This window comes from Phyllobates terribilis, unplaced genomic scaffold (genome assembly GCF_046119375.1).
Source record: "Phyllobates terribilis strain yellow unplaced genomic scaffold, ASM4611937v1 Scaffold_7__3_contigs__length_470593459, whole genome shotgun sequence".
Taxonomy (NCBI): Eukaryota; Metazoa; Chordata; class Amphibia; order Anura; family Dendrobatidae; genus Phyllobates; species Phyllobates terribilis.
Genome location: NW_027362767.1, coordinates 157,464,695 through 157,490,701, shown reverse-complemented (window position 1 = coordinate 157,490,701; position 26,007 = coordinate 157,464,695). Strand labels below are relative to the sequence as shown.

Genomic DNA, 26,007 nt, shown 5'->3' with positions numbered 1-26,007 from the left:
CCAACCACCCACCCACTCGCAGGCTGCAATACTATACTACTAGCTTGCACTTGAAATGCGGCCTTTTAGTTTGGAGGAGGCCGAAGTTGGCCACTACCTCATGGCTGCGTCGGCGGCGGGTCTCCATACTCAGTCCCCAGCCGCCACTATTTGTCCCGGGAACCTTCCCCACACTTTTCTTAGCCTGGCCTGCTTTAGGGCAGCATTGGACGAGCCCACCAGACAACCAGAGACTCCTCCGTTGGGCCCTGGCTTCTCCATCAGGAGAGTTGAGAGTGCCAAGGTGAGGAGCATGATGATGATGATAGAAGTTAGCATCTGCTTTGTTTTCTTGGAATGCAAGCTTAAGTGTGCAGCCTGCCACCCACCCACCCCCAGGCTGCAATACCATACTGCTAGCTTGCTTGCACTTGAAATGAGGCCTTTTAGGCTTGTGGAGGCAGACGCTGGCCGCCACGTCATGGCTGCGTCGGCGGCCTGGTATCCATACTCAGTCCCCAGCCGCCCGGCGGCCGGGTGTCCACACTCGGTCCCCAGCCACCAGGTGGCAGCCGGGTGTCCATACTCGGTCCCCAGCCGCCCCTATTTGTCCCAGTGCGCCTTATACACAAGTGCGCATAACAAAACATTACCTGTGCCCTCCCCAGTGCATTTAGTGGGAAGGACAGCCTAACCACAAACACGTGGACAAGTGAATGTGGCCAGGGATGGTCCATCTCACTGATGCCTTCACACTGGGTTAATATTGTGGAAGCCGGGACACAGTTGGACACTGGGATGGATGCAACACGTCCTCCAGACATAGAGGATTGCGGGTCCTGGGTCAATCAGGCTTCAACACAAAGTTCAGAAGGTAGACAGCAGCAGTGGTCGGCCTCCTACACAACGAGTAAATTATTCATGATCATGAGGCCATCCATCTCCTTAGCTTTCTGTTCCTTGGAATGCAAGCGCATGTGCTGGATGTTTTCCTGCTACTATCCCAGTTCTATGACTCCCGTTAAAACAAAGCTTCAGGTGATGAATGATGGATGAGATGGTGGCAAAGGAGAAAGAGCAGGAGGAACAGGGACCATTCACATCAATATCAGGCCAGTCAACCACACATGTCTTGTTGGATATGTTTCTGTACCAAAAGGAGCGGTTCGGCTACACAGTTATAGGGCATACAGTGAGTGCAATGCCTAACAAAAATTTCGAGGCACGCCAATGCCCCTTGGAAGTGACATGGAGGTCAGAGGGCCTTAACTAAACCTTTTTGTCCATTTATAGCAACTGGGTCTCCTGTACACTGTTGGCCTAAGCAGTGAATGGAAGGCTTTCCAAAAATTATGAGGAATTTTTTATGGCCCTTGAAACAGATGTGGATTACAGCGTACTAAAAACCTTCTACCCATTATTGGGGAGTGGGTCTCCCTTAGTGTTCGCCTATGCATTGAAAAGCAAATGCTGACTAAAATTAGGAGGAAATGCAATGCCCGTTGGAAGAGCTGTGGAGTTCAGAGTGGTTTAACAAGATGGTTTTAATGCCCCTTGGAAGAGACGTGGAGGTCACAGTAGCTTAACAAGACGAATTTAATGCCCCTTGGAAGAGTGGTGGAGGTTACAGTGGAATAAAAAGACAATATCAATGCCCCGTGGAAGAGACGTGGAGGTCACAGTAGCTTAACAAGACGGTTTTAATGCCCCTTGGAAGAGTGGTGGAGGTCACAGTGGAATAAAAAGACAATATCAATGCCCCGTGGAAGAGACGTGGAGGTCACAGTAGCTTAACAAGACGGTTTTAATGCCCCTTGGAAGAGTGGTGGAGGTTACAGTGGAATAAAAAGACAATATCAATGCCCCGTGGAAGAGACGTGGAGGTCACAGTAGCTTAACAAGATGGTTTTAATGCCCCTTGGAAGAGTGCTGGAGGTCGCAGTGGAATAAAAAGACAATATCAGTGCCCCTTGGAAGAGACGTAGAGGTCCCAGTGGAATAAAAAGACAATATCAATGACCCTTGGAAGAGACGTGGAGGTCACAGTAGCTTAACAAGACGATTTTAGTGCCCCTTACAAGAGCCATGCACTACAGCATATTAAAAACATTATTCCCATTATTGGGGAGTGGTTCTCCCATAGTCTTTGCCTATGCCTTCTAAGCAAAAGCTGCCAAAAATTAGGACGGAGGAACTTGCAATGCTGGCAACACGGACCACGGTCACCCTGGTGGTATAGTGGTGGTGGAGGCTGAGGATAAGGAGAAGAGCAAAAAACAGCCGAAATGAGGAAGCGTATATGACGCACCCATGGGATGGGGACAACTTGGCGCCCGGTCCTTGCTGTTAGTTTTGGGGGGATGTCGCGGTGGTCAGCTCCCGGGCCCGTACCCTGGGGTCACTCTTAAAAGCAAGGAATAATGGGGGAAAGGTGTATGGGAAAGGGGAAAGTTCGTGAAGCCACCCATGGTGTCTGGTGAGAATCACCAGCGCTGCTACAGTCCTCGGAGGCCGATCTTCAGGCAACTTAGTTGGTGCAGCTCCCCACAGGTGGAGCGGGGCCTCAGGGCAGCGTAGGAGAAGGGATGCAGAATAGAGCGTTGGCGGGTGCAGAGCCGCGGAGGAAAGAACAGACAGAGGCAGCGTTTGAAGTCATCCAAGTCTTTACTCACGGTAGTGTTTTCTCAGCTCAGAGCTTCTCTCTCTGCTGTCACATGGCGAGCTGCGGCCGCCAGGGTGGGGTTCAGCACACTCCAGGTAGTTCAGGAGCGATTGGCAGGACCCCTGCTCTAAAGTGTTCCTCTCTAGTTGAACTTCTCCCGCCTTGTGTCCCCCACTGTGTCCCGTACGGGTACTGCGATGTTATTGATGGGTAGCGTGTAGCTCCCGGACCGACTGGGTGCCCTTCTTGGTTACTAGTGGTGAGAACTTGGCGTAAGGCCGGGTCCCTCTGGATGAACTCAGATTAGGGAATACAGGTGGCGACTGCGCTCCGTCCGTATCCCCCTGGGATCCACATAAGCCTCCGGATTTTTCCGACAGAGACGTGAAGTGCAAGGTCAGATAATAGGGGACCGGTACCCCCTCTTGCGGCAGGGTCTCTCTGGCTGAGACAGAATAAGGTATGCAGGTGGCGACTCCACTCCGTCCGCACCCCCTGAGATCCTTTCGCCTGTGGAGCCTAACTCCTCTGCTCCCCTCCTGGGCCTTCTTGGTTGGACTCTGACCGGGGACAGAGCCGGTTATAACTCTGCCCCAATCCCCCGTCTCGAGGCCTGAGACCGGGAACCGTGGACCCTGAGGCGGCTGCAGCCTTGTGCTGACCTGTCATCCCAAAGACCCACGACTAAAGACCCGGTTATTAAAATGGCCTCCTGCTATATATGATTCTATTAAGTGCTAAAGTAAAGTGCTTCCTCCACCCTCACTCACTACATGGTTCCCCTTAACTTTGGTTCCCCCCAACTCCTCCATTCCGGCCCGGGGCAGCACTATGGTGCTGTTTAGGCCCCCTGCAGAACTGGAGTGGTGTAGTGTTGAGTGTGTGCTTGGGGTCCTGTGTGGTGCTCCTTCCTTACCTTGGAGAGGAGATACCACACCTCATTCTGAGGTGCAGTACCCATGTGGCGACTGAACCCTCAGGAGTGCCACATATACCCATGTGTGGGTGTTAAGCGGTGCATGTGAATACACCTCCCGAAATAACACAGTGGATTTGACTTTATGTTACTCTGCTGTCATTTGGTGGTGATGAGAAGTCTGGCCCAATCCAGCCCTTGTTCATTTTGATAAGGGTCAGCTTGTCAGCATTGTCAGTTGACAGGCGAGTGCGCTTATCAGTTATAATTCCACCAGCGGCACTAAAAACACGCTCCGATAACACGCTAGCGGCAGGGCAGGCCAGGACCTCCAAGGAGTACAGAGCGAATTCATTCCAAGTGTCCAGCTTGGATGCCCAATAATTAAAAGGCACAGAGGAATCACGGAGGACACTGGTACGGTCGGCAAGGTACTCCCTCACCATCTTTTGAAACTTTCCACTCCTTGTGAGAGTACCCCGCGCCTCAGGGCCTGTAAGCTGGGTGGGTCTCAGAAAACTGTCCCAGAATGTTGACAGTGTTCCCCTGCCTCTGCTGGATTGGAGTTGCATCTCTCTCGCCTGTACGCCTTGGTTGGACAATGCACTGTGACCTCTGCCACTAGCGTGTTCAGGTGGGAATTTTTTTAACAGTTCTGCAGCAAGGGCCTTCTGGTACTGCCCCATTTTTGTAGACCTCTCCACCTCAGGAATAAGAGAGTGAAAGTTCTCCTTGTAGCGGGGGTCTAAAAGTGTCACCAACCAGTAAAGACTGTCACCCAACATTTTGACAACACGAGGGTCACGGTTAAGGCAGCTTAACATAAAGTCAGCCATGCGTGCCAGACTGGTAACGGGCAAGACTTCCGTGTCCTCACCAAGATGACGACTGACCAAGCTCTCCTCCTCCTCCCCCTTGTCCTCAGGCCACCCACGCTGAACCGACGGTATGACAGTTGTACAGGCACTACCGTCTACAGCGCATGATACCAGCTCCTGTTCTTCCTCCTCCTCCTCCTCCCCCTCCTCTCCGTCATTGTCCCCCAATGCACGTTGGGATGAGATGAGGCTGGGCTGTGTGTAATCGCCCGATATGGCTTCTTGATCCATCTCATCATACTCTGGCTGCCTCCTCTTTAATTCTCTGCAGAGAGCGTTGCAAAAGACAGACAAGTGGGATGCTGATGCTAATGATGGCATCTTCGCCACTCACTATCTTGGTGGACTCCTCAAAGTTTGTCAGGATGGTACATATGTCAGACATCCAGGTCCACTCCTGAGGTCTTATGTGTGGAGTCTGACCTGAATATTGACGGTCTTGTTGCAGCTGGTACTCCACAACTGCTCTCTTCTGCTCACAAATCCTTTGCAACATGTGGAGGGTAGAGTTCCAATATGTGGGGACATCACACACCAGTCGGTGTGCCAGAAGCTGCACACGCTGCTGCAACACAGCAAGGGCGGCGGAAGCTGTAGCCGACTTCCGAAAATGAGCTGACAGGCGGCGTACTTTGACGAGCAGATCTGGCAACTCGGGGTACGATTTACGAAACCGCTGAACCACGAGGTTAAGCACATGAGCCAGGCATGGTACGTGTGTGATCTCGCCTCGCCTCAGAGCCGCCACCAGGTTACGGCCATTGTCACACACGACCATGCCTGGATGTAGGTTCAGCGGTCTCAGTCACAGATCTGCCTGCTCTTTCACAGCTGTCCACAACTCACAAGCAGTGTGAGGTTTATCACCTAAGCTTATGAGTTTCAGCACAGCCTGTTGCCGCTTGGCTGAGGCAGTACTGCAGTGCTTCCAGCTTGTAACTGATGTGGTGATATCTGAGATGGAGGCTGAACATGAGGAGGAGGAGGAGGATGATGCGCAGGAGCTGTACACTGTGGAGGCAACTCTGACTGACATAAGGCCCTGAATCCTCGGTGTGGGGAGGATGTGTTCCGTCCCAAGGTCCGACTGGGTCCCGGCTTCCACTATGTTTACCCAGTGTGCCGTCAGGGAGATGTACCGTCCCTGGCCACAAGCACTTGTCCACGTGTCCGTTGTCAGGTGGACTCTCCCAGTAACTGCGTTGTTGAGGGCACGGCAGATGTTTTGGGACACGCGCTTGTGTTGTGCGGGGATGGTACACCGGTCAAAATAGTGTCGGCTGGGGACCAAGTACCAAGGGACGGCCACCGCCATAAGGTTGCGGAAGGATTCCGTCTCCACCAGCCTAAAAGGCAGCATTTCCAACGCAAGCAGTAGTGAAATGTGCGAATTTAGGACTGTGGCCTGTGGGGCGTTGGCTGTGAATTTGCGCTTTCGTTCAAAGGTCTGGGATATGGACAATTAAACACTGCGGTGGGACGTGGATGTGGACGTTGATGCTGTTTCTTGAGAAACTGCCATAACAAGTGAAGACTGAGAGGAGGGGGCACCTTTGCATGCAGTATGGACAGGGGATTGCCTTGCACGCACAACAGGGGGTTCTCTTACATGCACAACAGCGGAAGAAGCAGTGGTGACATCCGCTGACACTGGTCGTGGACCCTGGGGTTCACCCCACAAAGTCGGGTGCTTTGCTGACATGTGCCTGATCATGCTGGTGGTGGTCAGGCTGGTAGTTTTGTCACCCCTGTTGATGCTGGCCTGGCAGGTGGTACAAATGGCCTTTTTGGGGTTATCAGCAGAGTCTTTAAAAAAATTCCAGACTCTGGAAGACCTACCGGTTGTACTGGCAACGTCCCTAGTGTTGGTGTTACGGGGAACGGTTGCCCGCCTTCTGTCTGCGACCACCACACTGCTTCATCCTGCCTGTTGGGGTACTCTGCCTCCCTCCCCCTGTGTGCTGATGGCCTCGCTCTGCATGTCCTCCTGCCACGTTGGGTCAGTTACTAGATCATCCACCACCTCCTCCTCTTCCACTTGCGCACCACGGTCCTCCTCCTCACTTCGTGGCAATTGTGTCTCGTCATCGTCCACCTCTTGTGACAAATTGCCAGCGTTGCCTGCCTGTGGCCGTGGCTGTTCAAATATTTGGCCATCGCTACATGGGATCTCCTCTTCCACCACTTCAAGCGGAGCAGGCGAGGGGCCCAAATATGGAAATGGACCAGTGAACAGCTCTTCAGAGTGTCCAACTGTGGGATCCGTTGCTGTCTGATGACACTCGGCATGGTGGGAGGAAGGAGCATCAGGGTGAGGAGGAGTATGCAGTCGAGACTCACGGCTACTAAGACTTGACCGTGTGGAAGACAGACCGGAGGTGGTGGTGCCCAGGTGACTTGAAGTTTTATCTGCTATCCAATTAATAACCTGTTCACACTGATCAGTTAGCAATAGTGGTGTTGTGTGCTTCCCTAGTAATTCGGTCAAGAACTGGGAGCGAGAAGATGTGGCTGTTGGTTGTGGCACATTTTCACCTTGGCCACAGCCCCATCCTCTGCACGCACCATCACAAGAACGTCCAGTTCCACGTCCCTTGCCACGCGCCTTGCCCATTGTAAATTAAGTAAAATAGCTTACACTCGCACTATCAATGGCAAAAGGGTAATAAAAAGGAGATTAGAACTGTGGAAGAGGAAAACCACAGTTCTAGTTCTCTGACCTACACCAGAATCTTTTAAACAGATATATTTGTGTCTGAACAGTCAGCGAGACACTCAAACTGTTTTTTTTATGTAAAAAAGGTAAAAAGGTGGATTACACCCAGATTTGAACCATGGAAGAGGAAAACCACAGTTCTGTTTCTCTGGCCTACACCAGAATCTTTTAAACAGATATATTTGTGCCTGAACAGTCAGCGAGACACTCAAAGGTGGATAACACCCAGATTTAAACCGTGGAAGAGGAAAACCACAGTTCTAATTTCCTGACGTATACCAGACTTTTTTAAATAGATATATTTGTGTCTGAACAGTCACCGAAACACTCAAACTGTTTTTTTTTTATGGAAAAAAGGCAAAAATGTGGATGACACCCAGATTTGAACCGTAGAAGAGGAAAACCACAGTTCTAATTTCCTGGCGTATACCAGACTTTTTTAAATATATATATTTGTATCTGAACAGTCAGCGAGACACTCAAAGTGTTTTTTTTTATGCAAAAAGGTGGATAACACCCAGATTTGAACCGTAGAAGAGGAAAACCACAGTTCTAATTTCCTGGCGTATACCAGACTTTTTTAAACAGATATATTTGTGTCTGAACAGTCAGCGAGACACTCAAACTGTTTTTTTTTATGGAAAAAAGGCAAAAAAGTGGATAATACATAGATTTGAACCGTGGAACTGCAAAACCACAGTTATAGTTATCTGGCCGAAACCAAACTCTTTTAAACAGATATATTGTGTCTGAACACTCATAGACACACTCAATTTTTTTTTTTTTTTTTTTGGGGGTGGGGGGGGGGGGGGTGGAAATACCAAAAGGTTAATAAGACGCGTATTTGTACAGTCTGACTGAGGAAAAAAAAAAAGAGGATTGAGATGAAAAAAAAAAGGATTTTTCCTGGCCCCTGAGACAGGGGGATAAGTCTAGCAATTTCAGCAGCAGCAGCACACAAGACTGTAATGCAGCGTTTGTTGGTATAACCACTGCATGTCCTATACAGCCTGCCTGCCTGATATCTGGGATGGATATTAGTCCTGAGAAGGACTGTTTGTTTGATTTGGCAGCCTTTACAGACCCTACACTAACTATTTCGCAGTATAAATCTCTCCCTAACTCAGCAGCGCTGTCTCTACACTGTCTGATCCGGAGCGACTGTGTCCAAGATGGCGGCGCCCGGTTTTAAATACTCGAGGTGAAGCTGTGCGGCCAGCCAATCACTGTAATGCCCACAACCAACATGGCTGCAGCATTACAGTGACTGGCTGGCAATCCCTGCATGTTCATTGGCTCTGTAAAGAGCGTCAAACGTACAGGGCGGAGACCCGAGCTCCCGCCCGAGTAACCCGGAAATGCTCGGTGCTCGCCGAACATCCCGAGTAGCGTGTTGCTCGGGCGAGTACCGAGCAGTGTCGAGCATGCTCGCTCAACACTAAAAGGCACACATTAGACCTCGCAGCTCACAGTGCTTGTCAGACGAAATGAGAATCATGAGCTCAAAGGAACTGCCCAAGGAGCACTTCTACACTTCTGTTTTTTTTTCAGTCAAGATGGGATGCAGAGTGCACTTTAATGAGAATATAATAGTATATATGATATAATATATACCTACATGCATATATATGTGTGTCCATATATCCCGTAAACGATTACGGCATTTTAGCAAAAGCATAGGACTATATTGTATGAGTCTGTTTCCACTTTAAATGATTTCTGTGCATCTCTTACTTTAATTTATTTTTAATTGTTAAACCAATGTTTATAAAGAAATCTGTTTGAATATTGAGTGAATTATTTTGCCCTCTGGTGTTCATTAGTAGTAATTACAACAAAAAGATTTATGAATTATTTCATTACCTTTTTATTGTTTATATTCTCCATTTTATATCTTTTATAGGTTTTCAAGATGTCCACACCATGATCTTTATCGGCTTCGGCTTTTTGATGACTTTCCTAAAGCTTTACGGTTTCAGCAGCGTGGCCTTCAATTTCCTAATCGCATCCTTTGGTCTTCAGTGGTCCACGCTCATTCAAGGTTTTTTTCATGGCTTCCATGATGGAAAAATCCATGTTGGTATAGAGAGGTGAGGAGTTGTGATATGGCCATGATCACATCTGGTCACCTGAGACCGATCAATAAATAGCTGGAATTTGGCAGAAACCCGCTGTTTGCTTTGAACCGTTGCCCAACATTTTTCTTTTTTCAAGTCCTCAACAACAACAACAAAAAAAATGCTGAAATGTACTTGGCAAGAGATAAAGTAAAAGTTATCTACAGTCCGCTGTAATATTTCTGTTCATGGATTTTCTGCATTTTTTTATTTATTTTAGCCACTTCATGATAATTTGGCCACTTGGGGGCAGTGTTCTCTTGAGTCTATACTAGTAGGTGATTTCTGGTAATCAACTCTTTTAATTCCCTCATGATGATAGACTGTATTAACAGTAGATATGGACTGGTGATTTCTTTATGCATATTAAAGGGACTCTCAGAAGTTTACAAACCCCTTTAATCCAGCAGGTGATTTTATTAAATAGAAAAAATAAAAAAAAATAAAAAGAAATTAAAAGAAATAAAAACACATTTGGCGGAATTTAGACTCGTTATTACACAATACTTTATTCCAAACATAGCAGTCTTTGATCTGTATGTCATACCAGGCTATATCAATAGATCAATGGAAACCCGAGACTTGCACCTTGTGACTGCTGGATATTGCCTATGAGATACTAATGCTCACTGCATAAAATATATAAAATATTTTTAATTTTTGCAATAAATCATGAGAAATTTCCTTTTTGAAACTTTTTCCTCCAGAGTAAAATTTAAATAATTATTTTTATGGTTCCAACTTAATTTTTGTGGTAGGATGTGTGAGAAGACTATAAATCATTATACAATAATCAATATCTGGATTTACACTTTCACTATAGTTATCTAACATAATAATCATCTATGTCATACGAATGCAAAACATTTATTCAAATTTGTGGGGGGTTACATTAAAACTGTCATGTAGCCCCTGGAAACTATCAACAAGTTGCTGTTGACAGATCTCTAATTTTTATGGGTCCTTATAATTATTTTGTTTCCTTTGGGTTGTGGGGAGGACTATAGATCATTATATTATAATTCAAACCTGGATTTACATTTACACTATAGGTAGCTAATACTTGAATCATTCATGTAATGGAAACTATCAAAAATTTGCTGTTGACAGATCTCTAATTTTTATGTGTCCTTATTAATATATTTTTGGAATATATTTTAATCCAAACCTGGATTTACATTTAAACTATTGTTATCTAATGCAACAATCATCCATGTCATAAATATATAATATATAAATATTGATCCTGGAAAACCATTAACAAGTTTCTGTTGACAGATCTCTAATTCTTATCTGTCCTTATTGTTAATTTTTTGGGGGGAGAGGGGATTATAAATCATTATAGCATTTTCAAAGCCTGGTTTTACATTTATAATGTTGACATCAAATATTATAATTATTTATTTAAAATATATAGTAAAATATATACAGTACAGACCAAAATTTGACCAAGAAGGAGAGTGATGGGGTCCTACGCCAGATGACCTGGCCTCCACAGTCACCAGACCTGAACCCAATCGAGATGGTTTGGGGTGAGCTGGACCGCAGAGTGAAGGCAAAAGGGCCAACAAGTGCTAAGCATCTCTGGGAACTCCTTCAAGATTGTTGGAAGGCCATTTCCGGTGACTACCTCTTGAAGCTCATCAAGAGAATGCCAAGAGTGTGCAAAGCAGTCATCAAAGCAAAAGGTGGCTACTTTGAAGAACCTAGAATATAAGACATATTTTCAATTGTTTCACACTTTTTTGTTAAGTATATAATTCCACATGTGGTAATTCATAGTTTTGATGCCTTCAGTGTGAATGTACAATTTTCATAGTCATGAAAATACAGAAAAATCTTTAAACGAGAAGGTGTGTCCAAACTTTTGGTCTGTACTGTATATATATTTTGTTTTACATTAAAACAATTATGTATTCTTGGAAACCAATTATTGGAGACCATTTTTAGTCTCTATTTTATATGTCCCTATTAAGTACTAAGTGACTGGTTAACTAAAGGGTTATTCCCTCAATTAAAAGTTATCCCCTAACCATAGGATAGGGAATAACTTACTGATTGGTAGCACCACCAATTGGGTCCCCAACTATCCCAAGAGTGGGACTCTCGCTCCTAAATACAGGCCTCCGCAGGGCTCTATAATTCCTATTTAACACAACAGTACTCTCATATAGTGCTGACGTAAATGTTCCTCAGTGTTAGTATAGTATCATACTGTAATAAAAGCGCCATGAAATCCTTGACAAGCAGATGTCTTAGTGAAGACCAAAGCTAAGATTGGTGGTTGTCGGTAGTAATACCTCACCATATGACAGTTTTAGTCATGATCTGGTTGTGTGGTCTCTGATCTAATGGACCACCATTACCATTAGGTAGAACATCAATTTGAGAAAAGTGAATTTAGGACCTATTCTGCCAGATTTGTATTAGCAGAGTTTTTGAGGAACCATTCTGATAGGTTGCTATGGATTCGAAGGACATGGTCTCGGAGATGGTTTTTAGACTTTCAGTCACTTACATGTAGTTCTCCTTTCTTCTTAGTATGATCAATGCCGACTTCTGCACCGGAGCTGTTCTCATCTCCTTCGGAGCTCTCCTTGGCAAGACAAGTCCTGTCCAGCTGATCATCATGACTCTATTCGAAGTGACTCTCTTTGGCATCAACGAGTACGTAATTCTCAACATTGTTGGGGTAAGTAAAAAAGAGTGGCTGGGCCAATAAAAGTATCAATGAGCGGTCATCATGGCCTTCAACTTGTTGACAGTAATGTAGGTCAAGAATGGAAAGCACACAGGACCCACCTATGCTCAAAAGCCCAGAGGTTTCCATTCTTGAGAGGTTTGAAGTCTTGTAGCCAGATTTTAAAACTGTCCACATACTTACATCCAGTCACAGAGTCTCTAGAGCTCCATAAAAACTCAATTGATTCTCGCCCTTTTCCTCTTTTTCTGTGGCTTCTCCTTTCTTCTCCATGTAGCTCTCCAACTCCTAGTTGCAGTGCTCCTCACGTTTCTTGAAATCCAAGTCACAAAGAATACAGAGGTTCACTTTCTGAGTCATAAGTTCATAGGTTTAGGACTCATACTGTATATTTCATATATCATTGTTGCTTGGTCTCTATTTATAAGGCCAAAGATGCCGGGGGCTCCATGACCATCCATACATTTGGAGCTTATTTTGGGCTGGTGGTATCTCGTGTGCTGTACAGACCTCATCTGGAGAAGAGCCGTAAGAGGGAAGGATCTGTCTATCATTCAGACCTTTTCGCAATGATAGGTATGTTTCCGCTAATTACATTTCACAAATATTTGGGGCAATTATTTATTTACTGTAATTCAATAAAAAAAAATAGCAGAATCCAAACTAGTCTTCACCACAGTGAGTTCTTCATGATCATGTGATCACTATCCAGTATAACACTACTATTACTGTACTTGGCACTCTATGGTACTACTAATTGCACTCAGAAGAGTGTTATTATTTCGGCACAATCCAGTAGTATTATTTTTTGCCCAATGACCTCGTATTACACAATCAGCATCAGTCTTAGTCCCATTTATAGTTTCCGCTGTAATATGTCTAAACAACATGTGAATGGGTCACTTTAACTGGAATTCCCCTTAAAATGTTTTTTTTTTTTAACCCAGGAACAATCTACCTGTGGATGTTCTGGCCCAGCTTCAATTCTGCCGTCACAGCCCATGGTGATGACCAACATCGGACAGTGATGAACACCTACTACTCTCTGGCTGCTTGCACATTGTCCACATTCGCATTGTCATCCATGTTAAATAACGAAGGAAAGCTGGATATGGTAAGCCTCGAAATGAGCTTGATTTACATCATGTATTTGGACGGAGCAAACATTTCCCTTGGAGGAGATAATTTTGATACTAAGTTTATATTATAAGAAATAAAGAAAAATGTAATTATAAATGTAAATATAATTGTTATAATACTGCCCCATATCTATAATAATATAACTACTAACTAACTCTCTACTAACCAAAATCCCACAATGTCTGTCCGCCATTTCATCCTTCTTCTCTGATAGATTTCTAAAACTTAACATGGACAAAACAGAATTCATCATCTTTCCACCGTCTCACTAAACCCCCCCAACTGACCTATCCATCATAGTCAAGGGCTGCCCACTCTCCCCAGTCCCTCAAGCTCGCTGCCTCGGGGTAACCCTGGACTCTGATCTCTCCTTCAAACCACATATCCAAGCCCTTTCCACCTCCTGCCAACTCCAACTCAAAAATATCTCCTGGATCCACACATTCCTCAGCCATAAATCTGCAAAAACACTAGTGCACGCCCTCATCATCTCCTGCCTCGACTACTGCAACCTCCTGCTCTGTGGCCTCCCTTCCAACACTCTCGCACCCCTCCAATCCATCCTAAACTCTGCTGCCAACTAATCCACCTGTCCCTCCCCCGCTATTCCCCGGCCTCTCCTCTCTGTCAATCTCTTCACTGGCTCCCCATTGCCCAGAGACTCCAGTTCAAAACCCTAACCATGACATACAAAGCCATCCACAACCTGTCTCCTCCATATATCTGTGACCTAGTCTCCCGGTACATACCCGCACGCAACCTCCGATCCTCACAAGATCTCCTCCTCTACTCCCCTCTTATCTCCTCCTCCCACAATCGCATACAAGATCTCTCCTGTGCTTCCCCCCTACTCTGGAACTCTCTACCCCAACACATCAGACTCTTGCCTACCGTGGAAACCTTCAAAAGGAGCCTGAAAACCCACCTCTTCCGACAAGCCTACAACCTGCAGTAACCACCGCAGCATGACCAGCTCTACCCTCACCTAATGTATCCTCACCCATTCCCAACAGATTGTGAGCCCTCGCGGGCAGGGTCCTCGCTCCTCCTGTACCAGTCACTGTCACATTGTGTTCAAGATTATTATACTTGTTTTTGCTATGAATACCCCTTTTCACATGTAAAGCGCCATGGAATAAATGGCGCTATAACAATAAATAATAATAATAATAACTACTATAATACTGCTGCTATGTACAAGAATATAACTACTATAATACTGCCCCCTATGTACAAGAATATAACTCCGATAATACTGCCTCTTATGTACAAGAATATAACTACTATAATACTGCTCCTATGTACAAGAATATAACTACTATAATACTGCCCCCTATGTACAAGAATATAACTACTATAATACTGCCCCCTAGGTACAAGAATATAACTACTATAATACTACCCCCTATGTACAAGAATATAACTACTATAATACTACCCCCCATGTACAAGAATATAACTACTATAATACTGCTCCTATGTACAAGAATATAACTACTATAATATTGCTCCCTATGTACAAGAATATAACTACTATAATATTGCCCTCTATGTACAAGAATATAACTACTATAATACTACCCCCTATGTACAAGAATATAACTACTATAATACTACCTCCCATGTACAAGAATATAACTACTATAATACTGCTCCCTATGTACAAGAATATAACTACTATAATACTGCCCCCTATGTACAAGAATATAACTACTATAATATTGCCCCTATGTACAAGAATATAACTCCTATAATACTGCCTCTTATGTACAAGAATATAACTACTATAATACTGCTCCCTATGTACAAGAATATAACTACTAGAATACTGCCCCCTATGTACAAGAATATAACTACTATAATACTGCCCCCTAGGTACAAGAATATAACTACTATAATACTACCCCCTATGTACAAGAATATAACTACTATAATACTACGCCCCATGTACAAGAATATAACTACTATAATACTGCTCCTATGTACAAGAATATAACTACTATAATATTGCCCCCTATGTACAAGAATATAACTACTATAATATTGCCCCCTATGTACAAGAATATAACTACTATTAAACTGCCCCCTAGGTACAAGAATATAACTACTATAATACTGCTCCCTGTGTACAAGAATATAACTACTATAATACTGCCCCCTATGTACAAGAATATAAACACTATAATACTGCCCCCTATGTACAAAAATATAACTACTATAATACTGCTCCCTATGTACAAGAATAAAACTACTATAATACTGCCCCCTATGTACAAGAATATAACTAATATAATACTACCCCCTATGTACAAGAATATAACTACTATAATACTACCCCCATGTACAAGAATATAACTACTATAATACTGCCCCTATGTACAAGAATATAACTACTATAATATTGCCCCCTATGTACAAGAATATAACTACTATAATATTGCCCCCTATGTACAAGAATGTAACTACTATAATACTACCCCCTATGTACAAGAATATAACTACTATAATACTGCTCCCTATGTACAAGAATATAACTACTATAATACTGCCCCCTATGTACAAGAATATAACTAATATAGTACTACCCCCTATGTACAAGAATATAACTACTATAATACTACCCCCCATGTACAAGAATATAACTACTATAATACTGCCCCTATGTACAAGAATATAACTACTATAATACTGCTCCTATGTACAAGAATATAACTACTATAATATTGCCCCCTATGTACAAGAATATAACTACTATAATGTTGCCCCCTATGTACAAGAATGTAACTACTATAATACTACCCCCCATGTACAAGAATATAACTACTATAATACTGCCCCCTATGCACAAGAATATAACTACTATAATACTGCCCCCTATGTACAAGAATATAACTACTATAATATTGCCCCCTATGTACAAGATTATAACTACTATAATACTGCCCCCTATGTACAAGAATATAACTACTATAATACTGCTCCTATGTACAAGAATATAACTACTATAATACTGTCCCTATGTATAAGAATATAACTACTATAATACTGCCCCTATGTACAAGAATATAACTACTATAATACTGCCCCTATGTACAAGAATATAGCTACTATAATACTACCCCTATGTATAAGAATATAACTACAATAATACTGCTCCTATGTACAAGAATATAACTACTATAATACTGCCCCTATGTACAAGAATATAACTACTATAATATTGCCCCCTATGTACAAGATTATAACTACTATAATACTGCCTACTATGTATAAGAATATAACTACTATAATACTGCCCCTATGTATCAGAATATAACTACTATAATACTGCCCACTATGTGCAAGAATATAACTACTATAATACGGATCCTATATACAAGAATATAACTACTATAATACTGCTCCTATGTACAAGAATATAACTACTATAATACTGCTCCTATGTACAAGAATATAACTACTATAATACTGCTCCTATGTGCAAGAATATAACTACTATAATACTGCCCCTATGTACAAGAATATAACTACAATAATACTGCCTCTATGTATAAGAATATAACTACTATAATACTGCCCCTATGTATAAGAATATAACTACTATAATACTGCCCCCTATGTACAAGAATATAACTACTATAATACTGCTCCTATGTACAAGAATATAACTACTATAATACTGCTCCTATGTGCAAGAATATAACTACTATAATACTGCCCCTATGTACAAGAATATAACTACTATAATACTGCCTCTATGTATAAAAATATAACTACTATAATACTGCCCCTATGTATAAGAATATAACTACTATAATACTGCCCACTATGTGCAAGAATATAACTACTATAATACTGCTCCTATATACAAGAATATAACTACTATAATACTGCCCCCTATGTACAAGAATATAACTACTATAATACTGCTCCTATGTACAAGAATATAACTACTATAATACTGCTCCTATGTACAAGAATATAACTACTATAATACTGCCCCTATGTACAAGAATATAACTACTATAATGCTGCCCCCTATGTACAAGAATATAACTACTATAATACTGCTCCTATGTACAAGAATATAACTACTATAATACTGCTCCTATGTACAAGAATATAACTACTATAATACTGCTCCTATGTACAAGAATATAACTACTATAATACTGCTCCTATGCACAAGAATATAACTACTATAATACTGCCCCTATGTACAAGAATATAACTACTATAATACTGCCCCTATGTACAAGAATATAACTATTATAATACTGCCCCTATGTACAAGAATATAACTACTATAATACTGCTCCTATGTACAAGAATATAACTACTATAATACTGCTCATATGTACAAGAATATAACTACTATAATACTGCTCCTATGTACAAGAATATAACTACTATAATACTGCTCCTATGTGCAAGAATATAACTACTATAATACTGCTCCTATGTACAAGAATATAACTACTATAATACTGCTCCTATGTACAAGAATATGACCACTATAATACTGCCCCTATGTACAAGAATATAACTACTATAATACTGCCCCTATGTACAAGAATATAACTACTATAATACTGCCCCCTATGTACAAGACTATAACTACTATAATACTGCTCCTATGTACAAGAATATAACTACTATAATACTGCTCCTATGTACAAGAATATAACTACTATAATACTGCTCCTATGTACAAGAATATAACTACTATAATATTGCTCCTATGTACAAGAATATAACTACTATAATACTGCTCCTATGTACAAGAATATAACTACTATAATACTGCTCCTATGTACAAGAATATAACTACTATAATACTGCCCCTATGTACAAGAATATAACTACTATAATACTGCTCCTATGTACAAGAATATAACTACTATAATACTGCTCCTTTGTACAAGAATATAACTACTATAATACTGTTCCTATGTACAAGAATATAACTACTATAATACTGCTCCTATGTACAAGAATATACCTACTATAATACTGCTCCTATGTACAAGAATATAACTACTATAATACTGCCCCTATGTACAAGAATATAACTACTATAATACTGCCCCTATGTACAAGAATATAACTACTATAATACTGCCCCCTATGTACAAGAATATAACTACTATAATACTGCTCCTATGTACAAGAATATAACTACTATAATACTGCTCCTATGTACAAGAATATAACTACTATAATACTGCCCCTATGTACAAGAATATAACTACTATAATACCGCCCCTATGTACAAGAATATAACTACTATAATACTGCTCCTATGTTCAAGAATATAACTACTATAATACTGCTCCTATGTACAAGAATATAACTACTATAATACTGCTCCTATGTACAAGAATATAACTACTATAATACTGCTCCTATGTACAAGAATATAACTACTATAATACTGCCCCTATGTACAAGAATATAACTACTATAATACTGCCCCTATGTACAAGAATATAACTATTATAATACTGCCCCCTATGTACAAGAATATAACTACTATAATACTGCTCCTATGTACAAGAATATAACTACTATAATACTGCTCCTATGTGCAAGAATATAACTACTATAATACTGCTCCTATGTACAAGAATATAACTACTATAATACTGCTCCTATGTACAAGAATATGACCACTATAACACTGCCCCTATGTTCAAGAATATAACTACTATAATACTGCCCCTATGTACAAGAATATAACTACTATAATACTGCCCCCTATGTACAAGACTATAACTACTATAATACTGCTCCTATGTACAAGAATATAACTACTATAATACTGCTCCTATGTACAAGAATATAACTACTATAATACTGCTCCTATGTACAAGAATATAACTACTATAATATTGCTCCTATGTACAAGAATATAACTACTATAATACTGCTCCTATGTGCAAGAATAAAACTACTATAATACTGCTCCTATGTACAAGAATATAACTACTATAATATTGCTCCTATGTACAAGAATATAACTACTATAATACTGCTCCTATGTGCAAGAATAAAACTACTATAATACTGCTCCTATGTACAAGAATATAACTACTATAATACTGCTCCAATGTACAAGAATATGACCACTATAATACTGCCCCTATGTACAAGAATATAACTACTATAATACTGCCCCTATGTACAAGAATATAACTACTATAATACTGCCCCCTATGTACAAGACTATAACTACTATAATACTGCTCCTATGTACAAGAATATAACTACTATAATACTGCTCCTATGTACAAGAATATAACTACTATAATACTGCTCCTATGTACAAGAATATAACTACTATAATATTGCTCCTATGTACAAGAATATAACTACTATAATACTGCTCCTATGTACAAGAATATAACTACTATAATACTGCTCCTATGTACAAGAATATAACTACTATAATACTGCCCCTATGTACAAGAATATAACTACTATAATACTGCTCCTATGTACAAGAATATAACTACTATAATACTGCTCCTATGTACAAGAATATACCTACTATAATACTGCTCCTATGTACAAGAATATAACTACTATAATACTGCCCCTATGTACAAGAATATAACTACTATAATACTGCCCCTATGTACAAGAATATAACTACTATAATACTGCCCCCTATGTACAAGAATATAACTACTATAATACTGCTCCTATGTACAAGAATATAACTACTATAATACTGCTCCTATGTACAAGAATATAACTACTATAATACTGCCCCTATGTACAAGAATATAACTACTATAATACCGCCCCTATGTACAAGAATATGACTACTATAATACTGCTCCTATGTTCAAGAATATAACTACTATAATACTGCTCCTATGTACAAGAATATAACTACTATAATACTGCTCCTATGTACAAGAATATAACTACTATAATACTGCTCCTATGTACAAGAATATAACTACTATAATACTGCCCCTATGTACAAGAATATAACTACTATAATACTGCCCCTATGTACAAGAATATAACTATTAAAATACTGCCCCCTATGTACAAGAATATAACTACTATAATACTGCTCCTATGTACAAGAATATAACTACTATAATACTGCTCCTATGTACAAGAATATAACTACTATAATACTGCTCCTATGTACAAGAATATAACTACTATAATACTGCCCCCTATGTACAAGAATATAACTACTATAATACTGCCCCCTATATACAAGAATATAACTACTATAATACTGCCCCTATGTACAAGAATATAACTACTATAATACTGCCCCCTGTGTACAAGAATATAACTACTATAATACTGCTCCTATGTACAAGAATATAACTACTATAATACTGCTGCCTATGTACAAGAATATAACTACTATAATACTGCCCCTATGTACAGGAATATAACTACTATAATACTGCCCCCTATGTACAAGAATATAACTACTATAATACTGCCCCTATGTACAAGAATATAACTACTATAATACTGCCCCCTATGTACAAGAATATAACTACTATAATACTGTCCCTATGTACAGGAATATAACTACTATAATACTGCCCCCTATGTACAAGAATATAACTACTATAATACTGCTCCCTATGTACAAGAATATAACTACTATAATATTGCCCCCTATGTACAAGAATGTAACTACTATAATACTACCCCCCATGCACAATAATATAATTACTATAATACTGCCCCCTATGCACAAGAATATAACTACTATAATACTGCCCCCTATGTACAAGAATATAACTACTATAATATTGCCCCCTATGTACAAGATTATAACTACTATAATACTGCCCCCTATGTACAAGAATATAACTACTATAATACTGCTCCTATGTACAAGAATATAACTACTATAATACTGTCCCTATGTATAAGAATATAACTACTATAATACTGCCCCTATGTACAAGAATATAACTACTATAATACTGCCCCTATGTACAAGAATATAGCTACTATAATACTACCCCTATGTATAAGAATATAACTACTATAATACTGCTCCTATGTACAAGAATATAACTACTATAATACTGCCCCTATGTACAAGAATATAACTACTATAATATTGCCCCCTATGTACAAGACTATAACTACTATAATACTGCCTACTATGTATAAGAATATAACTACTATAATACTGCCCCTATGTATAAGAATATAACTACTATAATACTGCCCACTATGTGCAAGAATATAACTACTATAATACTGCTCCTATATACAAGAATATAACTACTATAATACTGCCCCCTATGTACAAGAATATAACTACTATAATACTGCCCCTATGTACAAGAATATAACTACTATAATACTGCCCCTATGTACAAGAATATAACTATTATAATACTGCCCCCTATGTACAAGAATATAACTACTATAATACTGCTCCTATGTACAAGAATATAACTACTATAATACTGCTCCTATGTACAAGAATATAACTACTATAATACTGCTCCTATGTACAAGAATATAACTTCTATAATACTGCTCCTATGTACAAGAATATAACTACTATAATACTGCCCCTATGTACAAGAATATAACTGCTATAATACTGCCCCTATGTACAAGAATATAACTACTATAATACTGCTCCTATGTACAAGAATATAACTACTATAATACTGCTCCTATGTACAAGAATATAACTTCTATAATACTGCTCCTATGTACAAGAATATAACTACTATAATACTGCCCCTATGTACAAGAATATAACTACTATAATACTGCCCCTATGTACAAGAATATAACTACTATAATACTGCCCCCTGTGTACAAGAATATAACTACTATAATACTGCTCCTATGTACATGAATATAACTACTATAATACTGCTCCTATGTACAAGAATATAACTACTATAATACTGCCCCCTATGTACAAGAATATAACTACTATAATACTGCCCCCTATATACAAGAATATAACTACTATAATACTGCCCCTATGTACAAGAATATAACTACTATAATACTGCCCCCTGTGTACAAGAATATAACTACTATAATACTGCTCCTATGTACAAGAATATAACTACTATAATACTGCTGCCTATGTACAAGAATATAACTACTATAATACTGCCCCTATGTACAGGAATATAACTACTATAATACTGCCCCCTATGTACAAGAATATAACTACTATAATACTGCCCCTATGTACAAGAATATAACTACTATAATACTGCCCCCTATGTACAAGAATATAACTACTATAATACTGTCCCTATGTACAGGAATATAACTACTATAATACTGCCCCCTATGTACAAGAATATAACTACTATAATACTGCTCCCTATGTACAAGAATATAACTACTATAATATTGCCCCCTATGTACAAGAATGTAACTACTATAATACTACCCCCCATGCACAATAATATAATTACTATAATACTGCCCCCTATGCCCAAGAATATAACTACTATAATACTGCCCCCTATGTACAAGAATATAACTACTATAATATTGCCCCCTATGTACAAGATTATAACTACTATAATACTGCCCCCTATGTACAAGAATATAACTACTATAATACTGCTCCTATGTACAAGAATATAACTACTATAATACTGTCCCTATGTATAAGAATATAACTACTATAATACTGCCCCTATGTACAAGAATATAACTACTATAATACTGCCCCTATGTACAAGAATATAGCTACTATAATACTACCCCTATGTATAAGAATATAACTACTATAATACTGCTCCTATGTACAAGAATATAACTACTATAATACTGCCCCTATGTACAAGAATATAACTACTATAATATTGCCCCCTATGTACAAGACTATAACTACTATAATACTGCCTACTATGTATAAGAATATAACTACTATAATACTGCCCCTATGTATAAGAATATAACTACTATAATACTGCCCACTATGTGCAAGAATATAACTACTATAATACTGCTCCTATGTACAAGAATATAACTACTATAATACTGCTCCTATGTACAAGAATATAACTACTATAATACTGCTCCTATGTGCAAGAATATAACTACTATAATACTGCCCCTATGTACAAGAATATAACTACTATAATACTGCCTCTATGTATAAGAATATAACTACTATAATACTGCCCCTATGTATAAGAATATAACTACTATAATACTGCCCCCTATGTACAAGAATATAACTACTATAATACTGCTCCTATGTACAAGAATATAACTACTATAATACTGCTCCTATGTGCAAGAATATAACTACTATAATACTGCCCCTATGTACAAGAATATAACTACTATAATACTGCCTCTATGTATAAAAATATAACTACTATAATACTGCCCCTATGTATAAGAATATAACTACTATAATACTGCCCACTATGTGCAAGAATATAACTACTATAATACTGCTCCTATATACAAGAATATAACTACTATAATACTGCCCCCTATGTACAAGAATATAACTACTATAATACTGCTCCTATGTACAAGAATATAAGTACTATAATACTGCTCCTATGTACAAGAATATAACTACTATAATACTGCCCCTATGTACAAGAATATAACTACTATAATGCTGCCCCCTATGTACAAGAATATAACTACTATAATACTGCTCCTAGGTACAAGAATATAACTACTATAATACTGCTCCTATGTACAAGAATATAACTACTATAATACTGCTCCTATGTACAAGAATATAACTACTATAATACTGCCCCTATGTACAAGAATATAACTACTATAATACTGCCCCTATGTACAAGAATATAACTACTATAATACTGCCCCTATGTACAAGAATATAACTACTATAATACTGCTCCTATGTACAAGAATATAACTACTATAATACTGCTCCTATGTACAAGAATATAACTACTATAATACTGCTCCTATGTACAAGAATATAACTACTATAATACTGCTCCTATGTGCAAGAATATAACTACTATAATACTGCTCCTATGTACAAGAATATAACTACTATAATACTGCTCCTATGTACAAGAATATAACTACTATAATACTGCCCCTATGTACAAGAATATAACTACTATAATACTGCCCCTATGTACAAGAATATAACTACTATAATACTGCCCCCTATATACAAGACTATAACTACTATAATACTGCTCCTATGTACAAGAATATAACTACTATAATACTGCTCCTATGTACAAGAATATAACTACTATAATATTGCTCCTATGTACAAGAATATAACTACTATAATACTGCTCCTATGTACAAGAATATAACTACTATAATACTGCTCCTATGTACAAGAATATAACTACTATAATACTGCCCCTATGTACAAGAATATAACTACTATAATACTGACCCTATGTACAAGAATATAACTACTATAATACTGCTCCTATGTTCAAGAATATAACTACTATAATACTGCTCCTATGTACAAGAATATAACTACTATAATACTGCTCCTATGTACAAGAATATAACTACTATAATACTGCTCCTATGTACAAGAATATAACTACTATAATACTGCCCCTATGTACAAGAATATAACTACTATAATACTGCCCCTATGTACAAGAATATAACTATTATAATACTGCCCCCTATGTACAAGAATATAACTACTATAATACTGCTCCTATGTACAAGAATATAACTACTATAATACTGCTCCTATGTACAAGAATATAACTACTATAATACTGCTCCTATGTACAAGAATATAACTACTATAATACTGCCCCCTATGTACAAGAATATAACTACTATAATATTGCCCCTATGTACAAGAATATAACTACTATAATACTGCCCCCTATGTACAAGAATATAAACACTATAATACTGCCCCCTATGTACAAAAATATAACTACTATAATACTGCTCCCTATGTACAAGAATAAAACTACTATAATACTGCCCCCTATGTACAAGAATATAACTAATATAATACTACCCCCTATGTACAAGAATATAACTACTATAATACTACCCCCATGTACAAGAATATAACTACTATAATACTGCCCCTATGTACAAGAATATAACTACTATAATATTGCCCCCTATGTACAAGAATATAACTACTATAATATTGCCCCCTATGTACAAGAATGTAACTACTATAATACTACCCCCTATGTACAAGAATATAACTACTATAATACTGCTCCCTATGTACAAGAATATAACTACTATAATACTGCCCCCTATGTACAAGAATATAACTAATATAGTACTACCCCCTATGTACAAGTATATAACTACTATAATACTACCCCCCATGTACAAGAATATAACTACTATAATACTGCCCCTATGTACAAGAATATAACTACTATAATACTGCTCCTATGTACAAGAATATAACTACTATAATATTGCCCCCTTTGTACAAGAATATAACTACTATAATGTTGCCCCCTATGTACAAGAATGTAACTACTATAATACTACCCCCCATGTACAAGAATATAACTACTATAATACTGCCCCCTATGCACAAGAATATAACTACTATAATACTGCCCCCTATGTACAAGAATATAACTACTATAATATTGCCCCCTATGTACAAGATTATAACTACTATAATACTGCCCCCTATGTACAAGAATATAACTACTATAATACTGCTCCTATGTACAAGAATATAACTACTATAATACTGTCCCTATGTATAAGAATATAACTACTATAATACTGCCCCTATGTACAAGAATATAACTACTATAATACTGCCCCTATGTACAAGAATATAGCTACTATAATACTACCCCTATGTATAAGAATATAACTACAATAATACTGCTCCTATGTACAAGAATATAACTACTATAATACTGCCCCTATG

At 39.0% G+C, this 26,007-nt stretch overlaps 1 protein-coding gene across 1 annotated transcript in view; it reads left to right on the top strand.

Moving 5' to 3' along the window:
* RHBG (Rh family B glycoprotein) overlaps positions 1 to 26,007 on the top strand; it is a 66,072-nt gene that overhangs the window by 6,685 nt on the left and 33,380 nt on the right. The window contains exons 2-5 of the mRNA XM_073639500.1: positions 9,055 to 9,241; positions 11,810 to 11,960; positions 12,398 to 12,545; positions 12,917 to 13,083. Of these exons, the coding sequence (XP_073495601.1) occupies positions 9,055 to 9,241; positions 11,810 to 11,960; positions 12,398 to 12,545; positions 12,917 to 13,083 (653 nt within the window). The remainder of the gene's footprint in view (positions 1 to 9,054; positions 9,242 to 11,809; positions 11,961 to 12,397; positions 12,546 to 12,916; positions 13,084 to 26,007) is intronic.